Source organism: Dermacentor albipictus, chromosome 2 (assembly GCF_038994185.2).
Source record: "Dermacentor albipictus isolate Rhodes 1998 colony chromosome 2, USDA_Dalb.pri_finalv2, whole genome shotgun sequence".
NCBI classification, from domain to species: Eukaryota; Metazoa; Arthropoda; class Arachnida; order Ixodida; family Ixodidae; genus Dermacentor; species Dermacentor albipictus.
Window position 1 is genome coordinate 207,553,167 of NC_091822.1, and position 22,494 is coordinate 207,575,660.

General features: G+C 43.3%; 1 protein-coding gene across 7 annotated transcripts in view; it reads left to right on the plus strand.

Moving 5' to 3' along the window:
- LOC135903419 (tyrosine-protein phosphatase non-receptor type 11-like) overlaps positions 1-21,674 on the plus strand; it is a 256,113-nt gene extending 234,439 nt beyond the window's left edge. For all 7 annotated transcript variants that reach the window (XM_065433750.1, XM_065433751.1, XM_065433748.1 and 4 more), the window contains one exon: positions 14,696-21,674. In XM_065433750.1, coding sequence (XP_065289822.1) covers positions 14,696-14,763 — 68 coding nt within the window. In that variant the 3' untranslated portion in view covers positions 14,764-21,674. The remainder of the gene's footprint in view (positions 1-14,695) is intronic.
- Positions 21,675-22,494: the final 820 nt, after the last annotated feature.

Consider the following 22,494-nt stretch of genomic DNA (forward strand, 5'->3'; position numbering starts at 1 on the left):
GCATACTCGCTGCAGCAGAACAGACAATCCCGCAATCCTCTGGCTTCTTAAGAAAAAAAACTGAAACCCTGGTGGACAAAGGAATGCACACAAACAAAAAAACTACAAAACAAAGCGTGGGGTATCTTTCGGCGATACCCAACACCAGATAATCTACTCTCTTTCAAAAAAGAAAAAGCGAAAGCCAGGTACACACGCAGACAAGCCAAAAGACAATCCTGGAAAAATTATGTCTCGTCTATAAATAGCTCAATAACATCCAAACGAATGTGGGATCAGGTTCGTAAGTTTAGAGGCGACTACGCTTCTTACACTATCCCCATACTATCACCTCCGGGCACGCAAGCAAATATAGAAGAACAAGCAGACATATTAGGGCAACATTTCCGTGATATATCAAGCTCGATAAACTATTCAGCTGCATTTCTAAAACATAAGCAATTACAGTAAAAGCTCGTTAATTCGAATCGCAAGGGGAAGCCGCTTCAGTTCGAATTAACGAAAGTTCGAACTAACGAAAGTGAAGGAGGGCAACAGTACACTGCGATTTGGAAGCAGTAGGGCATGTCAGAAATTTGGCGTGTCAGAAAGTGATGGCGTGTGCCGCGGGCACACGCCATCTTCAAGTCGAAGCTCTGGGTCCGACTGTGCCACGCCACCGATGTCCACCGAAACGAACGTTAGCCGAGGCTGAACACCATCTCAATGAATCGCGACGGCCGGTACCTCCTAAGCTGAAAACAGAGGTGCACAACCGATGAATACTGCCGAGACAAAGACGCTGAACATGTGAAGGTGGCGAAGGCCCTGATTCGTTGGTTCTTGATTGCAAGCGCAGCTGCGACGTACTTGATTCGCTGTGTTTTGGAGCTTGCCGTGCCATCTCCGCACAACATTAGCAGCTGTACAAGATTTGCAAAGCCTCCGAGACTCGCAACGGGCAAGAAGTCTACCCGAAGGTTACGAAGAACCTCCGAAGGTTACGTAGAACCAGAGTCCTTCCATTTTTTTTCATGGAAGGACTCTGGTAGAACGGAGAGGCGGCAGCCGCCGCTGCCTTCTGGCTGACCCCGCGTCGGTTATATTTTTTTCCGATTTTGCCTTCTCTCGCCGTTCTCTCCGTTTCGCAGGCAATACAGCCTTGTATGTAGGCAGTAGGCGCGCTTCTCTGGCCGTGTGCCAGGCGAGCGTAGTTCGAATTATCCGTGAGGGAACCTTCTCGCGTTCGAATTAACGGACTTTTTTATACATAGACTTCTGTGGAGCTTGGCCAGACCAAATCGTACAGTTCGAATTATCCATAAATTCGAATTATTGAAGTTCGAATTAACGAGCTTTCACTGTAATAGAAAAACTAAAGTTTCCGACCACAGGAAGTTCAGAAAGACTGTATAATGTGACTTTAACACTACCGAAAATCAGTAGAGTACTGACAACTGACAAAAAATCAGCACCTGGTCCAGACAGAGTACATTACGCGATGCTCACTCATCTATCTGCTAATGCAGTTGAAACCTTGCTTAGTTTTTTTAATATAATCTGGGAAACGGGAAAAATGCCGAAAGAGTGGAAGAAAGCCGTCATTATCCCTTTCTTGAAAGCTGGAAAACCTCCCACAACAGCAACCAGCTATAGATCCATAGCACTCACAAGTTGTCTTGCAAAGTGCTATGAAGCCATCATCAACATAAGATTGACATACGTCCTTGAAACAGAGAACATGCCAGATAACCATCAGTGTAAACACAAGAAAGGTTGCTCCACAACAGATCACCTAGTCCGACTAGAAGACGAGATACATGCGACCTTTCTACACAGAGAGAGAATAAACATTTTTATTAGGTAAATGCAGCTATAATCAATAATCAATCAATCAATATTGTCTATAATCAATATTGTCTCACTGTTTTCTTTGATTTAGAAAAGGCCTATGAGACAACATGAGGTTTGGTACCTTAAGGGACTTAGCAGATTTAGGAATCCAAGGTAGAATGCTTAAATGTCTAGCCGATTTCATGTCGGACCGAGCATTCCAGGTGCATTTAGGTACGACGCTGTCACGTGTATTCATCCAGGAAAATGGTGTGCCACAAGGATGCGTATTGAGCACAACATTGTTTGTGGTGAAAATGAACACGATCAATAAGGTAATTCCATCCTCTGTAATGCATTCATTATATGTGGATGATCTATAAATTGCGTGTCGTGCATCCAACCTGACATCCTGCGAACGGCAAATTCAAATTACGTTAAACAAACTAACACAGTGGGCGTCCGAAAACGGTTTTCGTTTCTCAAGCGAAAAAACGATTAGTGTTGTCATTACACAAAAAAAGAGGCCTACAACCAGATACCATCCTTAAGGTACAAAAAGCCACACTACCAGTAAAACAAGAACACAAGTTTCTGGGTGTTCTGTTTGATAAAAAGTTAAACTTCCTGGCACACATAAAGAGCCATAAAATAAAAGCGAACAATGCACTTAACGTGCTCAAAGTCCTGTCCCGGAAGCGCTGGGGCTCTGACCGTAAATGCCTGCTACGCATCTACCGTACTTTGGTGCGCAGCATATTAGATTACGGTAGCATCATATACGGTTCGGCCAGACAATCTTACGTTCGACGACTTGATCCAGTTCATAACTTTGGACTATGACTGGCAAGCGGTGCTTACAGAACATCGCCTGTCCAGAGTTTGTATGTTGACTGTAATGAACCTCCTCTACAGCAACGCAGAGTGCTACTAACTTTTTCTTACGTACTAAGAATTCAGTCCTCACCACAACACATATGCTTCAACATTGTTACACAGTGTAACTCACGCTTACACTATACAAACAAACCAAACATGATTAAGCCGCTTATCCTACGATATGAGGAATATATTCGGGATTATAACATTCCTCGCGAAGTCCCTCAGGTTGCGAGAAAACCACAGCGTTTGCCCCCTTGGCACGATTTCGCAGCGTTATGTTATTAGACATTGACACATTTAAAGAAAAAAGACACCTTACACGAACACATTAAACAAGAATTCCGCTCTCTACAGGACAAATATCAAAATTACAAGGAATTTTACACTGATGGCTCTAAAACAAAAGAACACGTGGGTGTGGGGGTCGTAACAGGACATTGGGAAAGAAGTATTCGTTTGCCACAGCACGCCTTTGTCTACATAGCTGAAGTCTATGCATTGTGGACTGTGGGTAAAAAGATAATCGCTGAAAAACACGAAAACACAATCATATACACAGATTCATTAAGCACACTGAAGGCTCTTCACATGAAATCCGAATGTGAACCCCTGATAGGGGATATCTTAAACATGATAACAATAAACAAATACAGCAGGTCAATTAGCTTTTGCTGGGTACCAAGCCATATTGGTATACCGGGTAACGAAGCAGCGGATAGATGCGCATCAGTGGCAGCGCACAAAGACATAATAAACACAACACTTCCATATAAAGATAGTATCCGTGCCATTAAGAAGGCCTTAATATCAAAGTGGCAACACGAATAGGACCATTGTACATAAAACAAGCTACTTCTTATTAAAACTGTAATCGACGAGTGGAAATCATGCAGCCACCAACAACGGTTCTACGAGGTGATCTTGTGTCGACTTCGAATTGGACACACACATTTGACGCACAATTTTCTCTTCTGAAAAGAAAACCCGCCAACCTGCGAAACATGCCTTGAACCTCTCACAGTCATGCACATCCTAATAACATGTCCACACACCGACACACTGAGACGGAGGTTTTCACGCAGCCTATAGAATTCTCACACTCCATTACATCCTGCCCTATTACTAGCAGATGACCCCCTAGTGCCATTTGTTAACCTGTTCGACTTTTTAGAAAAAACGGGTAATTTACACCAACTATAATACAATACAGGTTTACCTACTCTAACGTTTCATTTCATTTTGTCTTGTGTCTGGCGCAGCATGGCCTTAGTTGCCTTTGTGCCATTAAACTCAAACTAACCAACGCACCAACCATCAAACCACTTAGCTTGCTGTCATTTGATAGAAATAGCTCATATTACAAAATATTCTGTATGCATCTCTTTTTTATTCATATTTGAGAATGTTCTACTCAATTTGCAATGGGTTTTACTATTTCTTTCGAAGATATCTTATTTGCTGTGCATTGTACATAACCCCTCCCTTCTGTTTTCTTTTTTGAATAAAATAACACTACCCCTTACTATTCAAACAGGATTGTTTTTTTTTTTTACTTGCTTACTAGAGAGTGACACCATTGGGTGACATGATGCAGGGAGCCTGTCTTGACATAAAACAAAAGTGCAAGGAAGGAAAATGCACCCTGAAAGAAAGACTGGCACACTGATAAGACAGCAAAACGATGAATACAAATCTGAGTGTTCGCCTTTGGTACCCACGCTCTGGAGCCATTACACCTATAGAAACGAAGACAGGCAATTCACATGAGACATGAAGCTGTTCCGTATGAACGGCTCCTTTATAAGTGTTAGAACTAGGTCATAACAAAGCAGAATCAGAAATGTGGAGTGCTCAGTGATGAAACGCAATTCTCTGAGCCCCCAGATGCCGCCATTTTTTGCACCACAGGTGATCGTCATGGAACCAAATGCAGTCTCAATGCGTCACAAAGGTTCTCACATTCACTGTATACCACAATGCACCTAGCACTTTCAGTCGGTTCAAGAATCACAGCTGACCGTGTGCTTCAAGTATTGCATTTCAATTGCTGAGCACTATATGTACTTTAGCAGAATGCGTTGTTGAGCAAGTTGGTTCATTGTATTTGGAAAGATTGTTTGTGCTTTGTAGACGATCACAATGTCTGTCTTCTTTCTTGTGATCGTCTACAAAGCGCAACCAATCTTTCCAAATTCTATATGTACTGTTGCCTACACGCCATACATACGTAATCTTTCTGCCGTTTCATCTGGTGAGGCTGCAATTAAAAATATTGAAATTAATGGCATAACCAGCTTCAGCCATATTTCAGTGACTGTTCATGCATCGAAAAGCGCATCATATTTGATCAGATTTGGTTTCACATGGTATATCAGCAACGCAAAGCATAAGAAACAACGGAACATATTAAAGAGGCCCTGAACCACTTTTTATCGAAGTGGAGAAAGACATTTGAAATGAAGATAGGCTATTTCAGAACCACTTTGCTGCAAAAGGTACTTCAATGTGTTCAGCAGAAGCAGAGTTATCGGCAATCAAACGCGGCCTCAGCTGTGCTCCCCTTCCTCCTCCAATGCCTTGCACTGCAAAGGCTATGGCGGAGACGTCACCATGGTGCGCAGTTCAAATTTTCGATTTGGTGTCTGTGCCGCGCTAAACGTAAGCCAAACGCGGCTGTGCTCGGAGAGCCGCAGTGCGCTTAGCCACTGGACTCGTGGCAGCCTCTTGCAGCGGCCGCGGTGTAGCCGAGTGCAGCGACCAATAGCAGCCGCGTATTTTAGTGTGCTTTATGACAAAATAGAGCACACAGAAAAGAGCGAGGAGCATGGATTTTTTTAAACGAGAGCAATGGAGAAAAAGGTGACTTCGCACTCCGCTTGCGAGCTCCCCGGATCGTGTATGACAGCAGAACTTGGCCGAGATGTTCACAACAGCGTATGCTACCCGCGTACTATGTTATTTCACCAAGCCCGAGGGGTGGTTCAGGGCCCCTTTAAATTAATGTAACTGGCAGCAGTGCCTATTGCGCCTGGCTCGGCTGTCCCATGCCATTACATATGCCACGCTACCACCTGAAGGCGCCACCGGTCCAAACTAATCCTGTGAGCAGTGCCTATAGTGGTAGCGTTCCTTGCCTTCTTACATCACCTTCACCCCACCCCCACCCCCCCTTTCCGCTTGTGTGGGAGCTGCGAGCGAAGAGTGGCTAGGCTGTTATTCCCTCGTTTCGCAACTGTTTACTGAAACCACGGTCGCTGTCAATGCGATTCTGAATAGCGACTATTTAGTTGTTATTGTTATAGCAATTAAGTGGACACTCAAGGGGCATTTTTGCCATCGCTGTAATGTTCCGTATAAAGTTGAAGGGTGATAACACCGTCACCATGCATCGTATGATGTATGTGCGAGTGAAAGCGCGAGAAAAGCCAGCGATCGCAGCTCAATCTGGCGTGCGTGAAAGAGAAAGTGGAGAGCAAACACGCTGTCTGCCGTCGCACAAAAAGCCATGGGGGTAGGGCAGGGGAGGGGGTTGTGCTCCGGTCGCAACTGTGCATTTCTCGGCTTAAGGGTAACTGACGATCGCACCTCAATCTCACGCCAGATATATGGAAGGACATGGGGAGGCAGCGTGGGAGGAAGAGGGGGGGCGGCTTCAACACCACCACCAAGTGTATACATTGCACGATCATGGGCACCGTATCTTGAAAGGGCAGACAGCTCATGCCTTTGTGTGTGCTGTGTTCTCGCCGCTCTTGCGTCGAATCGATATACCACACGAAGTTCACTTCGCTCGTTGCTGCTGCCGTGCTTGTTCGCACCAGCATCCAGCGTTTTGCAGCGAGTGTCCGCACTCATCGAGTGTGGTGTGTTCATATTTGCTTCTGCGCACTGACACCATGCTTCTTAATTCAGTTAGTAAGCAAATGTTTACAAGTTTATGATGCTGACAAAACTACTATCCTTATTTTCTATAGCTGTGTAGTAACTTGCTATGGCAATCGATGCTTCACCTTTCGGGCAAAACTGCGACTATATTTTCACAAGCGGCCGGCATGTGCACAGTTTCAAAGCGAAACTACTGCTTGCCGCAACTGCTGCAAACAAAACTGCAGTTGCTATCGACTTGATTATGAATGGCGACTATGCAGTTGAGGCAAAAGCCTTAGGCGTCTATGTTGGCGGTGCCCTTGGCGAAACTGCGCCATGACAATGAATGACCAACGCTACAATGAGTCAGAACACGTCAAAAAATAGTCGAGTTGATGCCGCATTTCTCAGGGAGGTTCCTGTAAACAAAGTAAATTATCTTTGAAAAGAAAAGTTTGTGCATTTCGGTCTGGGTGAGAATTGAACCTTAGCCTCCGGGGTGCGAGACGAGCACGCTTCCCTCAAGCAATGGCTGCTTTTTTTTTTTACATGGTATTTATTACAATAAATGATGTACGTACAGGAATTATTTACAATATTATGAGCACCATGTGGTCATTACCAATGACAGGTCACTGAGCAGTGCATACAAAGAAAACGTCACACAAAGCAACATCTTCCATCCCAACAAAAACTTGAAAGAACTTAAACTATAATGCAAAGTTGATACCAATCGGGCTGGCATTCTTCACTTCTCCATGGTTCTGGCTTACTAAAGATGTGCCCAGTGCGTGCCTGATTGTACACGTCATGTCGCAGCCATCTTGCTGACTAGCGCATGCGTCGTTGGGCGGTGCACGTGATGGTGTGGAGGAGATGACTTCACGTCATGAGTGTATAAAATGAGCGTGTTGATGACAATTCCGAGGTATGCAAACAGTGTAATGCTTTCGCATTCCCACACGTGAGGAGTCTCAAGTGTCTGCCAAGTTTTAAGTTTATTGATTGTTTATTGATTGGTCGCCCCGTGTGTTGCACAGAAAAGCGGGCGCACGCATTCTGCACATTGACGTTACAGTCGGAGCGGTGGCGGTAGCGAGCGATGGAGGAGCGTGTGCGCTGTTGTGGATTGCAAGGACAGCCGCACAAGTATGCCACTGCAGAAGAAGCACGTGCCGCTGTGCCTTAGTTAGGAGGTTGCCTTAGTGCCACTCGTGTACTTCCCATTGCAGCTTGTTATGTCTTAAAAGAAGTCTAGTCCCCATTGTGCAACTTAATGTCTTAAAAAAAAGTATAATCCCGATTGTATAACTTCGTGTGTTACCTAATGTGCAGCAGGCTTTCACCTTCTTGTGTTACAAGAGTGTAACACCTGCCACCATTTTACAGCGAAGCTGTTTATGGCTAGGGTTCTATGCATTTTTTGCTCTGTCAACAACAAAGCGCGTTCGTTGTCGTCTTCTACCACGGCTGGCTTGTCGACATCACTCGGTGTAACCATGCAAACGCGCTCGTGCCACGGCTTGTGCATTCTTCGTCATCATCTTCCACAGCTTGCTGCGATGCCGCTCATCATGCTAGCATACCCATACTGTGCCCCTCCCTCTGCGAAGGCGCTGACGGCACTGGCCCACTGCCAGTTGGTGCAGTGATTTCAGTCTGAAATTCCATGACCCAGTATACCATGAAATAAAAACAAGAATGTATGTAACAAATGTATAACATGAATCATCATCATCATCAGCCTAGTTGCGCCCACTGCAGGGCAAAGGCCTTTCCCATACTTTCCCAACTACCCCGGTCGTGTACTAATTGTGGCCATGTTGTCCCTGCAAACTTCTTAATGTCATCCGCCCACCTAACTTTCTGTCGCCCCCTGCTACGCTTCCCTTCCCTTGGAATCCAGTCCGTAACCCTTAATGACCATCGGTTATCTTCCCTCCGCATTATATGTCCTGCCCATGCCCATTTCTTTTTCTTGATTTCAACTAAGATGTCATTAACTCGTGTTTGTTCCCTCACCCAATCTTCTCTTTTCTTATCCCTTAACATTACACCCATCATTCTTCTTTCCATAGCATGTTGCGTCGTCCTCAATTTGAGTAGAACCCTTTTCGTAAGCCTCCAGGTTTCTGCCCCGTAGGTTAGTACTGGTAAGACACAGCTATTATAGACTTTTCTCTTGAGGGATAATGGCAACCTGCTGTTCATGATCTGAGAATGCCTGCCAAACGCACCCCAGCCCATTCTTATTCTTCTGATTATTTCCGTCTCATGATCCGGATCCGCCGTCACTATCTGCCCTAAGTAGATGTATTCCCTTACCACTTCCAGTGCCTCGCTACCTATTGTAAATTGCTGTTCTCTTCCGAGACTGTTAAACATTACTTTAGTTTTCTGCAGATTAATTTTTAGACCCGCCCTTCTGCTTTGCCTCTCCAGGTCAGTGAGCATCCATTGTAATTGGTCCCTTGAATTACTAACCAAGGCAATATCATCAGCGAATCGCAAGTTGCTAAGGTATTCTCCATTAACTCTTATCCCCAATTCTTCCCAATCCAGGTCTCTGAATACCTCCTGTAAACACACTGGGAATAGCATTGGAGAAATCGTATCTCCCTGTCTGACGCCTTTCTTTATTGGGATTTTGTTGCTTTCTTTGTGGAGGACTACGGTGGCTGTCGAGCCGCTATAGATATCTTTGAGTATTTTTACATACAGCTCGTCTGCACCCTGATTCCGTAATGCCTCCATGAATGCTGAGGTTTCGACTCAATCAAACGCTTTCTCGTAATCAATGAAAGCTAGATATAAGAATTGGTTATAATCTGCATATTTCTCAATCACCTGATTGATAGTGTGAATATGGTCTATTGTTGAGTAGCCTTTATGGAATCCTGCCTGGTCCTTTGGTTGACAGAAGTCTAAGGTGTTCCCGATTCTATTTGCGATTACCCTTAGTAAATATTTTGTACGGAACGGACAGTAAGCTGATCATTCTATAATTTTTCAAGTCTTTGGCATCATCTTCCTTTTGGATTAGGATCATGTTAGCATTCTTCCAAGATTCCGGTACACTCGAGGTCATGAGGCATTGCGTATACAGGGTGGCCAGTTTCTCTAGAACAATCTGCCCACCATCCTTCAACAAATCTGCTGTTACCTGATCCTCCCCAGCTGCCTTCCCCCTTTGCATAACTCCCAAGGCTTTCTTTACTTATTCCAGTGTTACTTGTGGGATTTCAAATTCCTCTAGACTATTGTCTCTTCAATTATCGTCATGGGTGCCACTGGTACTGTATAAATCTCTATAGAACTTCTCAGCCACTTGAACTATCTCATCCATGATAGTAATGATATTGCCAGCTTTGTCTCATCTGATATTGTCGCATACATCTGATTCTTGCCAATTCCTAGTTTCTTCTTCACTGCTTTTAGACTTCCTCCGTTCTTGAGAGCATGTTCACATCTATCAATATTATACTTCCTTATGTCAGCTGTCTTACGCTTGTTGATTAACTTGGAAAGTTCTGCCAGTTCTATTCTAGCTGTAGGGTTAGAGGCTTTCATACATTGGCGTTTCTTGATCATATCTTTCGTCTTCTGCGATAGCTTACTGGTATCCTTTCTGTTTTACCACCGACTTCTATTGCACACTCCTTTATGATGCCCACAAGATTGTCGTTCATTGTTTCAACACTAAGGTCATCTTCCTGAGTTAAAGCCGAATACCTGTTCTGTAGCTTGATCCGGAATTCCTCTATTTTCTCTCTTACCGCTAACACATTGATCGGCTTCTTATGTACCAGTTTCTTCCACTCCCTCCTTAAGCCTAGGCTAATTCGAGTTCTTACCATCCTGTTGTCACTGCAGCGCACATTGCCGAGCACGTCCACATCTTGTATGATGCCAGGGTTAGCGCGGAGTATAAAGTCTATTTCATTTCTAGTCGCGTCATTTGGGCTCCTCCACCCCCACTTTCGGCTATCCCGCTTGCGGAAGAAGGTATTCATTATGCGCATATTATTCTGTTCTGCAAAGTCTACTAATAACTCTCTCCTGTTTTTCCTAGTGCTTATGCCATATTCCCCCACTGACTTGTCTCCAGCCTGCTTCTTGCCTACCTTGGCATTGAAGTCGCCCATCAGTATAGTGTATTTTGGGTTGACTTTACCCATTGCTGATTCCTTGTCTTCATAGAAGCTTTCGATTTCCTGGTCATCATAACTGGATGTAGGGGCGTAGACCTGTACGACCTTCAATTTGTACCTCTTATTAGGTTTCACAACACGACCTGCCACCCTCTCATTATTGCTATAGAACTCCTGTATGTTACCAGCTATATCCTTAATTATCAGGAATCCGACTCCTAGTTCTCGTCTCTCCGCTAAGCCCCGGTAGCACAGAATGTGCCCGCTTTTTAGCACTGTATATGCTTCATTTGTCCTCCTAGCTTCACTGAGCCCTATTATATTCCGTTTACTGCCCTCTAATTCCTCCAATAGCACTGCTAGACTCGCCTCACTAGATAACATTCTAGCATTAAACGTTGCCAGGTTCAGATTCCAATGGTGGCCTGTCAACATGAATAGATGTGGATTAATACAACTAAATGTGTGTGCGTTCCTGTTGTCACAATGACCACCATTCAAGATAATGTGTACCTTTGTTCAAAATTCTGTGTCACCTCTTTGTCACGTGCTGCACAGCTTTGCTGGTCATCCACCTTCACAGAGTGGAATGGCTCATGATATTTGTTTGCTGGGTGTCAATTATGTTTGCTGGGTGCCGGGAATTCTCAGGGAATTTGTATAGTCTGGAAATACTCAGGGAAAGGGAATTTGTACTTCTATCAGGGAAAATTAGCTGTAATTTTATTGAAAGGGAACGAAAGTTGCGGTAATGCTGGCTCGAGTAACGGAGAGGAATAGTAACGAATCGTCTTCAACGCCATGTTGTCCTCTGGATGAGTTCCCAGTGTACATTCAACAAGCAATATTCCGGATGCCTGATCATTAGGACAGCTTCGCGGTACCACCATGTACCCCATAGAGGCAATGTATAAGAACATCTGAAATTTCAAACGCTAGAACGCTTCACCATCCGACCACAGGTCCAAAACGACATTAACCAAAGCCAGCACCGCCGCCATTTTGACTGTCTTGCCCCCTGGAACTGCTGCTCTCGCAAGCAGATCCGCTGGCAGCTGTAGCGACCACCATGGCAATGCTAGGCCTAGCTGCTTCAATGTTCACTGTGAAGCTTCTAGCCATTCTGTGCTGTGCTTTTCATTGGAAGAATCTGCCACTGTTAGCAATGGCGCCGTCTCCGCCTTTGTGGTCCTCGCGACTGGCTTCGAAGCTCGGAAAGCACAATGCATTGCATTATGCCGGTTCCCTAAAGTCAGCTTTAGGGAACCACTCACTCACACGAACGCTCACACTTATGCTTCACTGCAGTGAAGCATAAGTGTGAGAAGGGGCGATTGTCACAGGACACAGTATGTGTTCCTTAATTATACACGCGTTCACCCGCCATCACCTGTCACAGTACAAGCACCGATATGCCTAATAAGTGTACTAGCAGGCCTCATCAGGTGTGCCTGTGGCGATTTGTGTAGCAGAAAATCCAGTGACCGCGTCCATCGTCGAACATCATTTCGGCAAAAATACTTTTTAACCAACTATACCAAGGCCTTCCACATGGTGCAAGGAAATTACTGAACTGATTGTATTTCTTAAGCTAAAACACGTAGAAAAATCGTAAAGTATGACTTACACACAGCCTAAAGATATGGTATCGTCGGATTGTAACGAATATACGAGAAAACATAATTCTGTAACCCAAAAACTCAAACAAACTTCTTTTCTAGTGTTTCTACCATTCATAGACCAGCCATGGCATCTGCTATCTGTGTGCGCCGGCGCTTTAATATATCGGAGTCCACGAAGCGGTGTGCCTGTTTCCTTGAAACGCTTCCAGGTGGCACTCGCCTCAGTCACATCGCCGCCCAGTCAAGAGGTTGCGTTTCTACCAGAAAGCCTGCCATCGTGCATAGAATTCACCGCGAGCGTTTCCCAGTAAACATTACGCTTACATATGCTGCAGTTTCCAGGAAGCGTGAGAAGCAGTTAGGGATGTTTGAATGCTATTGTTCTCTACTCTTTGACATAATAGTTCTGCAGAAACCCGCAAGGTGAAGAGAAGTAATGAATTTTTAAAAAATCGGACATCCACCCTTTCGTAGCAATTGCTACGAACAAGTGGATGTCTAATTTTCTCTTTATTCATTGCTCTACTCTTAAAGGTGAAGCTTAAATGTCCTCCAAACTTTTTTAGAACTGCCCGATTTTTCTGACGTTTTCGCGGCCAATAAAGAGCCCAAAAAATTGGATGTTGACTGTACAACTGAACAAAAGAATGCTTCAAGTGGTCCATGGGGCAAATGTGCAGCGAAAGGAGGACAAGAACAGAAAGAACCTACGCGTTTCGGAATGACCAGGATAGGGGAAGCATGCCGCTGCTTCTTTGAAGGAACTTGAGCTCAAAAAACAAAGCATCGGCTGATGCCGAGATGCAGGTGTCTCTCACCCAAACCAAAATAATCTCTTCAAAGCTGTGAAACGCAACACTGAGACATTGTGTGGGGGCTCAGGACAGGACAGGACAGTTGAGGATGACTTACCAGCTATTGGGAGAGAATCTAACTTGTGACAAAGTTTGGGCCTCATACCAATGAGCTTGCTATCAGTTGATAGAAATAGCTCACATTCAAAAATATTTGCTCCTGTATGCATCTCCTTTTTATTCATATTCGAGAATGTTAGACTCAATTTGCAGTAGGCTTTACCCTTCTTTATTTTTATATAATAATTTATATATATATATATATATATATATATATATATATATATATATATATATATATATATATATATATATATATATATATAATTTTAGATATTTTGTTCACTGTGCATATTAATAAGCCTTCCCTTCTGTTTCCTTTTTGAATAAAATAAACACTACTCCTTATTATTCAACCTGGATTAAGTTGTCTTTTTTTTATTTTTTGACATGCTTACTAGAGAGTGACAGCATCGGGCAATATGGTGTCAGCCTGTCTTGACATAAAATAAAGTTCTGTGTCACTCGGGGAATTTTGCAAAGGCTCTGAGAGGAAACCTGGAAAGTTCAGCAATTGCTACGATTGGGTGGGTGTCTCATTTTCCCTTAATTATTTCTCTCCACCTTTCGGGTTTCCGCAGAACAACTATGTCAAAAGTCAGGGAATTTGGCAATGTCAACTTGGTAGACACCCTGACTTGGTGCGCAGCCGACACGTGCACTGAGTGAGAACGAAACTACTATTTGCCACACCCGCTGCAGGTGAAACTGCAGTAACTATCAACACGGTCATAGATGGCAACCTTGCAGTTCTAAAGACACATGGCTGAAATGCACGTGTTTCGTCAAGTTAGTGCTACTTAAGACCGTGCAAGAATAAGGGCTTTAAAGGCACATATAGGCACGTCGTGTTCCAGCGTATAGGCATGTCGTGTTCCAGCGTTGCTGTCATTTACATATGATTTCTGCTGATGATTTCTGCTGATAATGGCAACGCGGAAGATGCGGACTGCACTGCTTCGTTTTGGTTGGACGCTAGCACCGTTATTGCTTATTTGCGCTACACAGTGCTCTGAGAGTTGTCCGAATTAACCGATGTGTGGCCAAATACGTCCAAATTAACGAGAGTTTGGTTGCAATAAATAATGCTTGCACCTAGCAGGGTCATAGGATGAGTCCGAATTATCCAATTTTTTGGAATTAACGAGGGTCGAATTAACAAGTTTTTACTGTTTGTGGGTCTAGCTCCCACATGTGGGAAGTTTTGTTTTCGTCCGCTTTCATTTCCATTTTTCTTATATCTACATTCCAATTAAAAATAAATTTCCCCTAGGCTTTCCTTGACTTCATTGTCTGTTTGCTTCACATAATTGTAACAAACAAAAAAAAAACGATTGTTTCAGTACTTTGTGCTCCTAATAAAAAGACACTGCTTGTGTAATCTTGTTGCAATGCTTTTAGAGATGTAATGAAAATCTATAGCACTGACCTTTTCGTTTCGTTTCAGCATTTAATTCCATAGATGCAGCCGCAAGGAGCACCCCAGCTAGCATGGACGACACTAGTCTTAAATGATTTCTTTCTCATCCGACTGTCCTTTGTTGCTCTCCTGTCTGCTAGCATGTGTGCTGTAGGTGTTTGTCTCTATTTTCTCTCTCTCACTTTCAAGATGACTTGCACACAAGGCCTTGTGCGCAAACTGATGTGATTTTGCAACAACTGCTTCCTTGTGTGCTGCTCACCTTTGTTTGCCTTGTGTGATGCACTCCTACTACTTTGTTTGGATAAGTACAAATCAATATTAATGCTTTTTACTTTTGGAAGCCTCCTGCCCATCTCCTGTGTGCACCATAGATAGCTATTGTTGTTCAACTTATTAGTGACTGTGGAAGCCACTACAGTGGCAGAGAGCCCTGGAGCAACTCAATGGCAATTATTCCACATCTAAATGCAACTTATATTCAATGCAGATGGGCTCCACTAAGCTTGACAGTGACCACAAAGGCCACACGTGTAAGGCTGAATTCACACAGATGTCAAACTTCCTGTCTCGTCATGGCATTCCTCATGAGGCAGCACTTCACTAGTTTCTCCTCAAAAATGGCACGCCAGTGATGCTGGTCAATGCTCTTAAAATCGCCGGCATTTCATTTTTGAGGAGAAACCAGCAAGGAAACACGCTACCTTGTGATGGATGCGCGTGCCACGATGATGACAGGATGGGCATTTGACCGCTGTGTGAATCGGGCTTAAATCAGGTGTAATGAAGGGCACAAAGAGCGTAACAGGTGCAGTTGTGGCCTTCTTTCAAGAACTGTCTTCTCAAATGATTTCCAACCAGTCCTGAAGCTTTGTGAGCAAGCAACAAATGACTTTGAAAAGGTCTGCACAGAATTGGCAGCTATTGCAAGATGCGTGAAGGTGTTTTGCATTTCACTTCATCTGTGACTAGGAAGTTTTGCAAAGCTGCACTGCAATGTTTGATGGACTTACAATTGTCGGATGCATTAAAGGGGACCTCCAGCACAGACACTGGTTAATATTGGGAAAGCAGCATGTCTGATTTGGTGTCAAATTTTTCAAGTAGTTATATAAACTATAGTGCGAATGACATGTGAGGAATTTGCTGTTTGCAATGAAATGTTACCACTAGAATTCCACGTCCACTAGAACATGTTTTCAACATGGCTGGAAAAGCTGTATATTGTGTTTGCATGAATGATACAAAATGATATGTATTGATACAGGTTTTGATTCTTAAACTGATGATTTTGAGAGCAATAGTATTGAAATTGTGATGTGATCTAGCACTGCACACAGGTACTTAAAAAAATAGAATCTAGTAGATGTTCAAAACTAGTGTCAATCATTCTGTGTTTTGTAGCTCCTCCTTGCCACCTGGATGACCACCACTCATGCTTGCAATACTGCCAGCAGAGCAGTCCATTCTCTATGAGTGGCACTACTTTAAGGATAGCTTGCCTGCATAACTTAAACTTTTGGTGGTTAACCTAGCAGTGGGTGAACAAATGAATATGGCTGTTTTTTTGTGCACTTTGTAAAACACCCAGCAGCTTGCCATTTTATGATGGTGGGAATGTGGCAGTACCACTTGCAAAGACCTTTAAATTATACTGCAGTAGTGTTGATGGAAATGATCCCATTGCACATGACTACACTCACTACTGGTTTTATAGCGCAATTATTGTCCCTGGGACATTTTCATATTGCAATGCAGAAATAGTTCTCGCCGAGGTAGCCCGATTTTCTGATGACGTAATATTTTAAAACTGCCATACATTGTGTTACTGAAATGAATTGTAACAATAGTGGGCATGCATTTGGCCAGTGAGTAATGCAAACTTGGGGGCAACTTGTGCGGCTAGCCATTCAAATGACATCACAACTAAAGTGTCAAACGGAACCTGAACCAAAAACTGCACTCAAACAGAAATTTTATCCAGAACTTCACCGAAACCAATATTTTGAGAAAGTGCCTAAAACCAAACCGTACCTGAACCAAAAGAAAATAACAGTTACAGTTTCGTGCTGAACCAGTTAAAGCATATAGGGTGCTCAATGGCATAGGTCATGTGTGGGTGCTCAATAGATGAGCGATTCTTCGAAATATTTACTTCTTCAGGCGGCACGTCCCACTAGCAGGTTTCTATGACTCCTGAGTTGCGTTGTGTGCAAAAATATGAATAGACCTAGGCAGAGACACTTGCACTTCCAAACACGGCTATGCTAGTTCTGTCTCACGGCCAAAACATTGTTTCAGGTGGTCCGCAGAATCACTGTTTCTGTTGAAGCTCCTAATTTGGCCATTATAGGCTTGCTGCTATTACTACATAAACTGTAAAGCCCACATGCCAGGATACACGGAGAATAAAAATGATGGTATTCTCGAGAAGGGAAAATAAGAAAACCAACGAGCTCATCTGGCTTCTTGTAACATTAACACTGCGGTCACTCATATCATTGCAGTCACCGTCTCAGTGTGCAGCAGTGCTTATTGCATGCCATGGTTCAATGTGCATTTGGCATTTCCAAGCAGATTACTACACCCTTAAATTTTACAAGTCTTTCCCGAGGCACAGTGTGCGCGATTTGGACTTTTTTGTCCATGCTTAGTCAGCATGAGACTGTGCGACGTACAGTTGTGCAAAAAAGAATGTCACAATATTTAGCACAAACTGTCCTTGTTCATCACTCAAAAAGGTCAGTGTTTTCACATTCCTTTAGTTTAAAAAAAAAACAGAAAACTGAGCGAGATGTCAATTGCTAGTTTCTTTCATTCCTACACTACACAGGCTACAGACTAGAAGTTTGGAGTTGTAATTTATTATATACAATTTGAATGTTATGATCTCTCTAACAAAGAAAAAGATTCAAAAAGTATAGACGACAAATTTATGCAGCACAGGACGAGGCAGCCGCTTTTCATGTTGTCAGCATCTTGACGCCTGGATCAATGCTGCATCCTCAAAGCCAATTCTTACCGTTTCATTTGAATTCTATGAGGGACAACAACAGTTCTGCAGTATACAGGGAAAAAGACTGATGCAAACAGAGACATGCCAACAAACAGCCATCGAGTAAGCATGTGTCGTGTTAAACAACATATGAATTAGCTGCCTTAGTTAGGACAAAGTAATTCATTACTTGACCCATTTCAGCACATTTGGATTCCGTTAAAATGATGTGCAATGTTGTAGTAGTGCCTTTAGGCTCTTTCAACGAGCACTGCTCTCTACTGAATGCATCTGCAACATGTCCTTCCTCTTTTTCATTGCTTTTATTGTCATTGCGCCCTATATGTGTGTGTATTGTATCACATCTGGTGCACATGTATCAAATAATGTAAAGAAGCTTTTTGTTGCCAAAAAGACTTCGTGACACTTTTCATTTCACATTTTCTAGAAATTGTGAGTATACAATATTCCATTCGATTGCCGCTTTCCTCAAATATTCATATTCAATTCAATTAGAAAATTTTCACTATTCGAACATCCTCGTAGATTTCTACTGTATCCATGGGCCAGGGAGCCCATTCCTTCCACCTCCTGACAAAACCTGTGCATGCATCATGCAGAGACGCCTTAATATGACATTTTCTAACGTATCACCATCATAGAAAAAGGTAATGTTTACTGTGCCAAACCAGTTCGTGAACCAGTTTGCGAATCATTACAAAATTTTATTTATTTGAACCTAACTGAATTCTTTAACGAAATCAAAGCACGTTGAGCCTGAGTCCACACTGAATTGGTATTTTCTAAGGTTTGACACCCTGATCACAACCAGCAAAAGCTCTTTGACCTATGCACCAGGTTTTGCTGCTTGTAGCAAGCATAGTATCTTGATGCTGGAAGCCGGGCTAATTCTGAAAAAATTTCACCACTTGGGCAGCGAACACCTTAGAAGATGGAAAAGATGGGGCAGTCCTGTCCCGTCACCACTGAAAATGCCTCGTACTCTTGTGATGAGGTGACCACAGGTGTCTGTGGCACTTTCCACACTGCAGCCTAAGGGCTAGTCACTACCTCAAGGCAGAGTGCCGGAAGCATAGCCTGCATTTTGTTGAGGCCTTTTATTTTTCCAATGTTGTCCATGAGGGTTAGCAAACATTGAGTTTGCTTGTTTTCACTCAGCTATTTTGCTGGAGTACTGAATCTTAAATATACAGGCACAAAGCTTTTTCAATAATTAGAGCTGTTAAATCAATGCTGCTTCACCTTGACGAATGGTCATAAACATATCGCCAGAGCTTTACAGTATAGGTGGTGTTTAAAAAACAGTGGCTATGGTGCGCTTCAGTTGCTTGCACTACACAAAAGCATGGCCTTCTGGGGAATGCGATTTAGAAAGCCACCCTAGCCAGCAGCTGCTGCAGCTTGCCTTTCTGCCCTGACACATGAAGACTTGTTCTGCTGGAAGTAGACCGTGCAAAGTACTTGTGCTAACACTGACCTTAGGAATCTCTGTACACCGCTTACAAATCAGTGCTTTGTTCACATTTTTTTTTTTAATGTATTGCATGTACAATAAGACAGTAGTGACAGAAATCTATGAAATATGCCTCCACATACTCGGTCTACATTTGTTCAATGTTGGGCTTTTCCAAAGCACTAGTATGTAAGTTTAAGCGTGTAATGCATGCATTTGAATTTGAAATATATTGAGCTTATGGAAGAGGGCTTGTTTAGGGCCTATAGTAGTTGGCGCCGACTTGAAAGTTCAGTACAAGCTATGCCCACTACACCCTCTGTGAATTCATGTTCTAAAACATAATTCATGAGGGCCACCAGTATTGAAGTTTGCCTCTGCCATGATGTCACGTGAATGAGCGAATATAATTGGCTGGTGGACATGTATAGTACAAGTGGTCTACTTGCCACTGCATTCTCGGGTGTTCACGAAGTATAGTGGGTGAATAGTGAAACTCAATAAAGCATGACTGCAGGCACTATGCGAGAGAGGGGGCACAGTGGCCCTTCTGTCTCCTGATACGCAATAGCTTTCTTGAGTTGAGCTGATGTTGGGGTTCCTCGGTTTTTGTCATCTTTCTGCCCCGTAATAACTAGGTTCTCTCTATGGACATTTGTGCCCTTAGATGAACAGTTGAGGGTGACATGTGTGTGTAGTGTTTGTGGTTATGCATTATTGTGAGTTTATGTAGTCTAGTGTAATGTGGCATGTTATTTCTTGTCGACCGCATGTTGCTATCCTTCACCTGCCCTGTAGGTGATAGCTGTTTTCTGAGAAATATGCTTACTCTGGGTGTCTGCTGGTTTGGTGGGATATTCATGCCCGCTTCTGAAAACAGACTACACAAAATACCGAAAACACATAACTTACCTGCCAATATCTGCTGTGCAGTTATGCTGTTTGTTTGCTTAAGTTGCTACTTTAGGGTTCTTATATATGGTTTGGGCACTATTCATTTGCTGAGACCTTTTATCTAAAGCACTGAGACTTGCTGTGTAATGTGACTGGTGCAGTACTTGCCTTGTGACTGTTTTGTTGTTGAACTTTCTGTGGGATGAACTTCAGTTTGTTGTGTGTATGTTCCATTACAACCAATACAAGCGCACAATTGACTTTTCATGGTGATCTACAGCAACACAGTGATGCGAGTGGTGCTTGTGAACTTGGTTATGTTTCTTTCAGTGACTGTTGCTCTTTGATTGATTTGACTGGCACACTGTTCCAAAAGGCTGATTTTCACCGAATCCTAGAACCTGTATTTGTCAACAGGCTTCGGAAAGGGTGAGTGGCTTCCTTGATAGTGCATAAAGGTTGTGCTTCATTGACCATCTCGTACTGAGCATCCATATTAGGAGTGGTACACTCTGGAAGTTGATAAAAAGAAAAGGAGCATCCACAACGCATCTGTTATTGCAACATGAGATGTCATGACAGATTTTATTTAAGTTTCTCTATCATACACACTGATTGTACTTTTGTATGACCTGAGAATATTCAGTCAGTAACGATAATGTACAGAGCCTGTATATATGTTATTTGCAGTTTAGCAGCATGAGCTCAGTTTGTTTTCAGGCGTTGATATAAAAAACCGCTTTCAAGGATGAATGGAGCATGTGGACAGTCCACTTTATGTTTGTTCATTTTGGTGAGCTCGATTCATTGTTCTATTGCTGTGTACTGTGACAGTGAATGAGAAAACAAAACCAAATGGATCCCCACATAGTTTTTTTTGTTCATGTTCCTAGGAACACTTGAGTGCTTAGAATTAGGAACAAATGTTGTCTTGGCACCAGCTTGCTTTGTACTCAGCGAGAAATAGTGTTTGCCTTGAAGGCTCTGCATTGTATACTGTTGCATTGTTCATCACCAGTGCAGCTGCACAGCATTTTGTTCGATGGCAGCACAGCTGTGGTGTGCACTACATGCTTTCGTGGATGTGCTGTCTATACTAGTGCATTGTTGAGCCTCGTACAAGCAGCTTTTTGCAAGTAGTGCTCTTTTAATGTTCACTGTGCTTCTCTCTTGTTGGTCTGTTGAGAGCCAAAGCTGTTTGCCGTCCAGTTTGTTTGGCCATGGCTTATCTGCAGCACACTAAAAAAGTCCAGGTGCATCTTCAGTCATTCCTGATGACCACGATATGTTAGTGCGTGCATCACCATGAATACCTTCCAACTCTCCCAATCATGTTGAGCTGCTGTGCTTATGGATCATGCTGTTTACGTGCTTTCTTGCTTCCCCAGTTGTTGAGCATGTTGTGTTCTCTTGCCATCATTCGTGCAGTACTTGGGATAGCTTGTCCAAAGAACCCAAATGGCCTAGTGCCCTGGACATGAACTGAAAATTGTTACTGCGCCATTGAGGGAAGGCCTATCAGTGGCTTACAGATGTTACACAAATTTTGTATGCCCGTTGTTTGTTCTGAGCATGCTGTAATTGAGCATGATGAAAAAGACAATGTCTGAATGTATGTACCACAAATATATTGTCAAATAGAACACAGTGTGTGCTTTGTCTTAATCCTATATGAGGACTCGATCCTGCTGTGTGCTGTGTTGTATTTCAGTGTGCCAATAAGCTTGGCAAATTGGGAATCATTCAGAAGATTTCAGTAATTAGACATTCCTGAAACAAGCATTGGAAAATTCAGCAAATGTACATTATGTACCTTTTATGTGCATGTTCACACTGCAGGGTTCGCCATGTGTTACAAGTTGTTTGTTATGCATTATGAGTTGATCAGCTTAAACCTGCCCTTTCTCTTCTTCAGGGTATGCCTCCCTGTGCATCCACTGTAGACATTGCTGTCACAGGCTTTCCCTTGGTGGACACGGTTAGCGCGAGTGGTCAAACGGTTGAATTGCATTTGTAGCATGACTGCCAAAATGTAATGTCATGTTGCGCGGGTAATACCACAAGGCAGCATTGGAAATATCACTTTATTGCCATCACAACAACCAAACATGGCATGATGGAAACAGGCTAACACGTGTATATATGTATGCTTCTGTACCCGAGAGATGGCGCTCCCCATAATCAGGCTCCACCGACCACGCCCAGCTTATGCGCTGAACTCAGGGACCAAGTTCAATACACAACAACCTTTCCTCCTTAGTTCAGACTCAATAGTCAGTCAACGCCAGCACAAAGTCCCTAAGGTGTTGGGGTGTTTTCCTGAAATGCTGCTAACAGTGAGGGCCTGGCGTTTCTACACTTTGCTCTGTTGGTGCTATCTGGGGTGTTGCTATTTCGTCTGAGGGTAGCTTGACTGCTGGTTGCTTCTCAGGTTCACTGTGTTCTGATGTCTTGCTGCTGCTC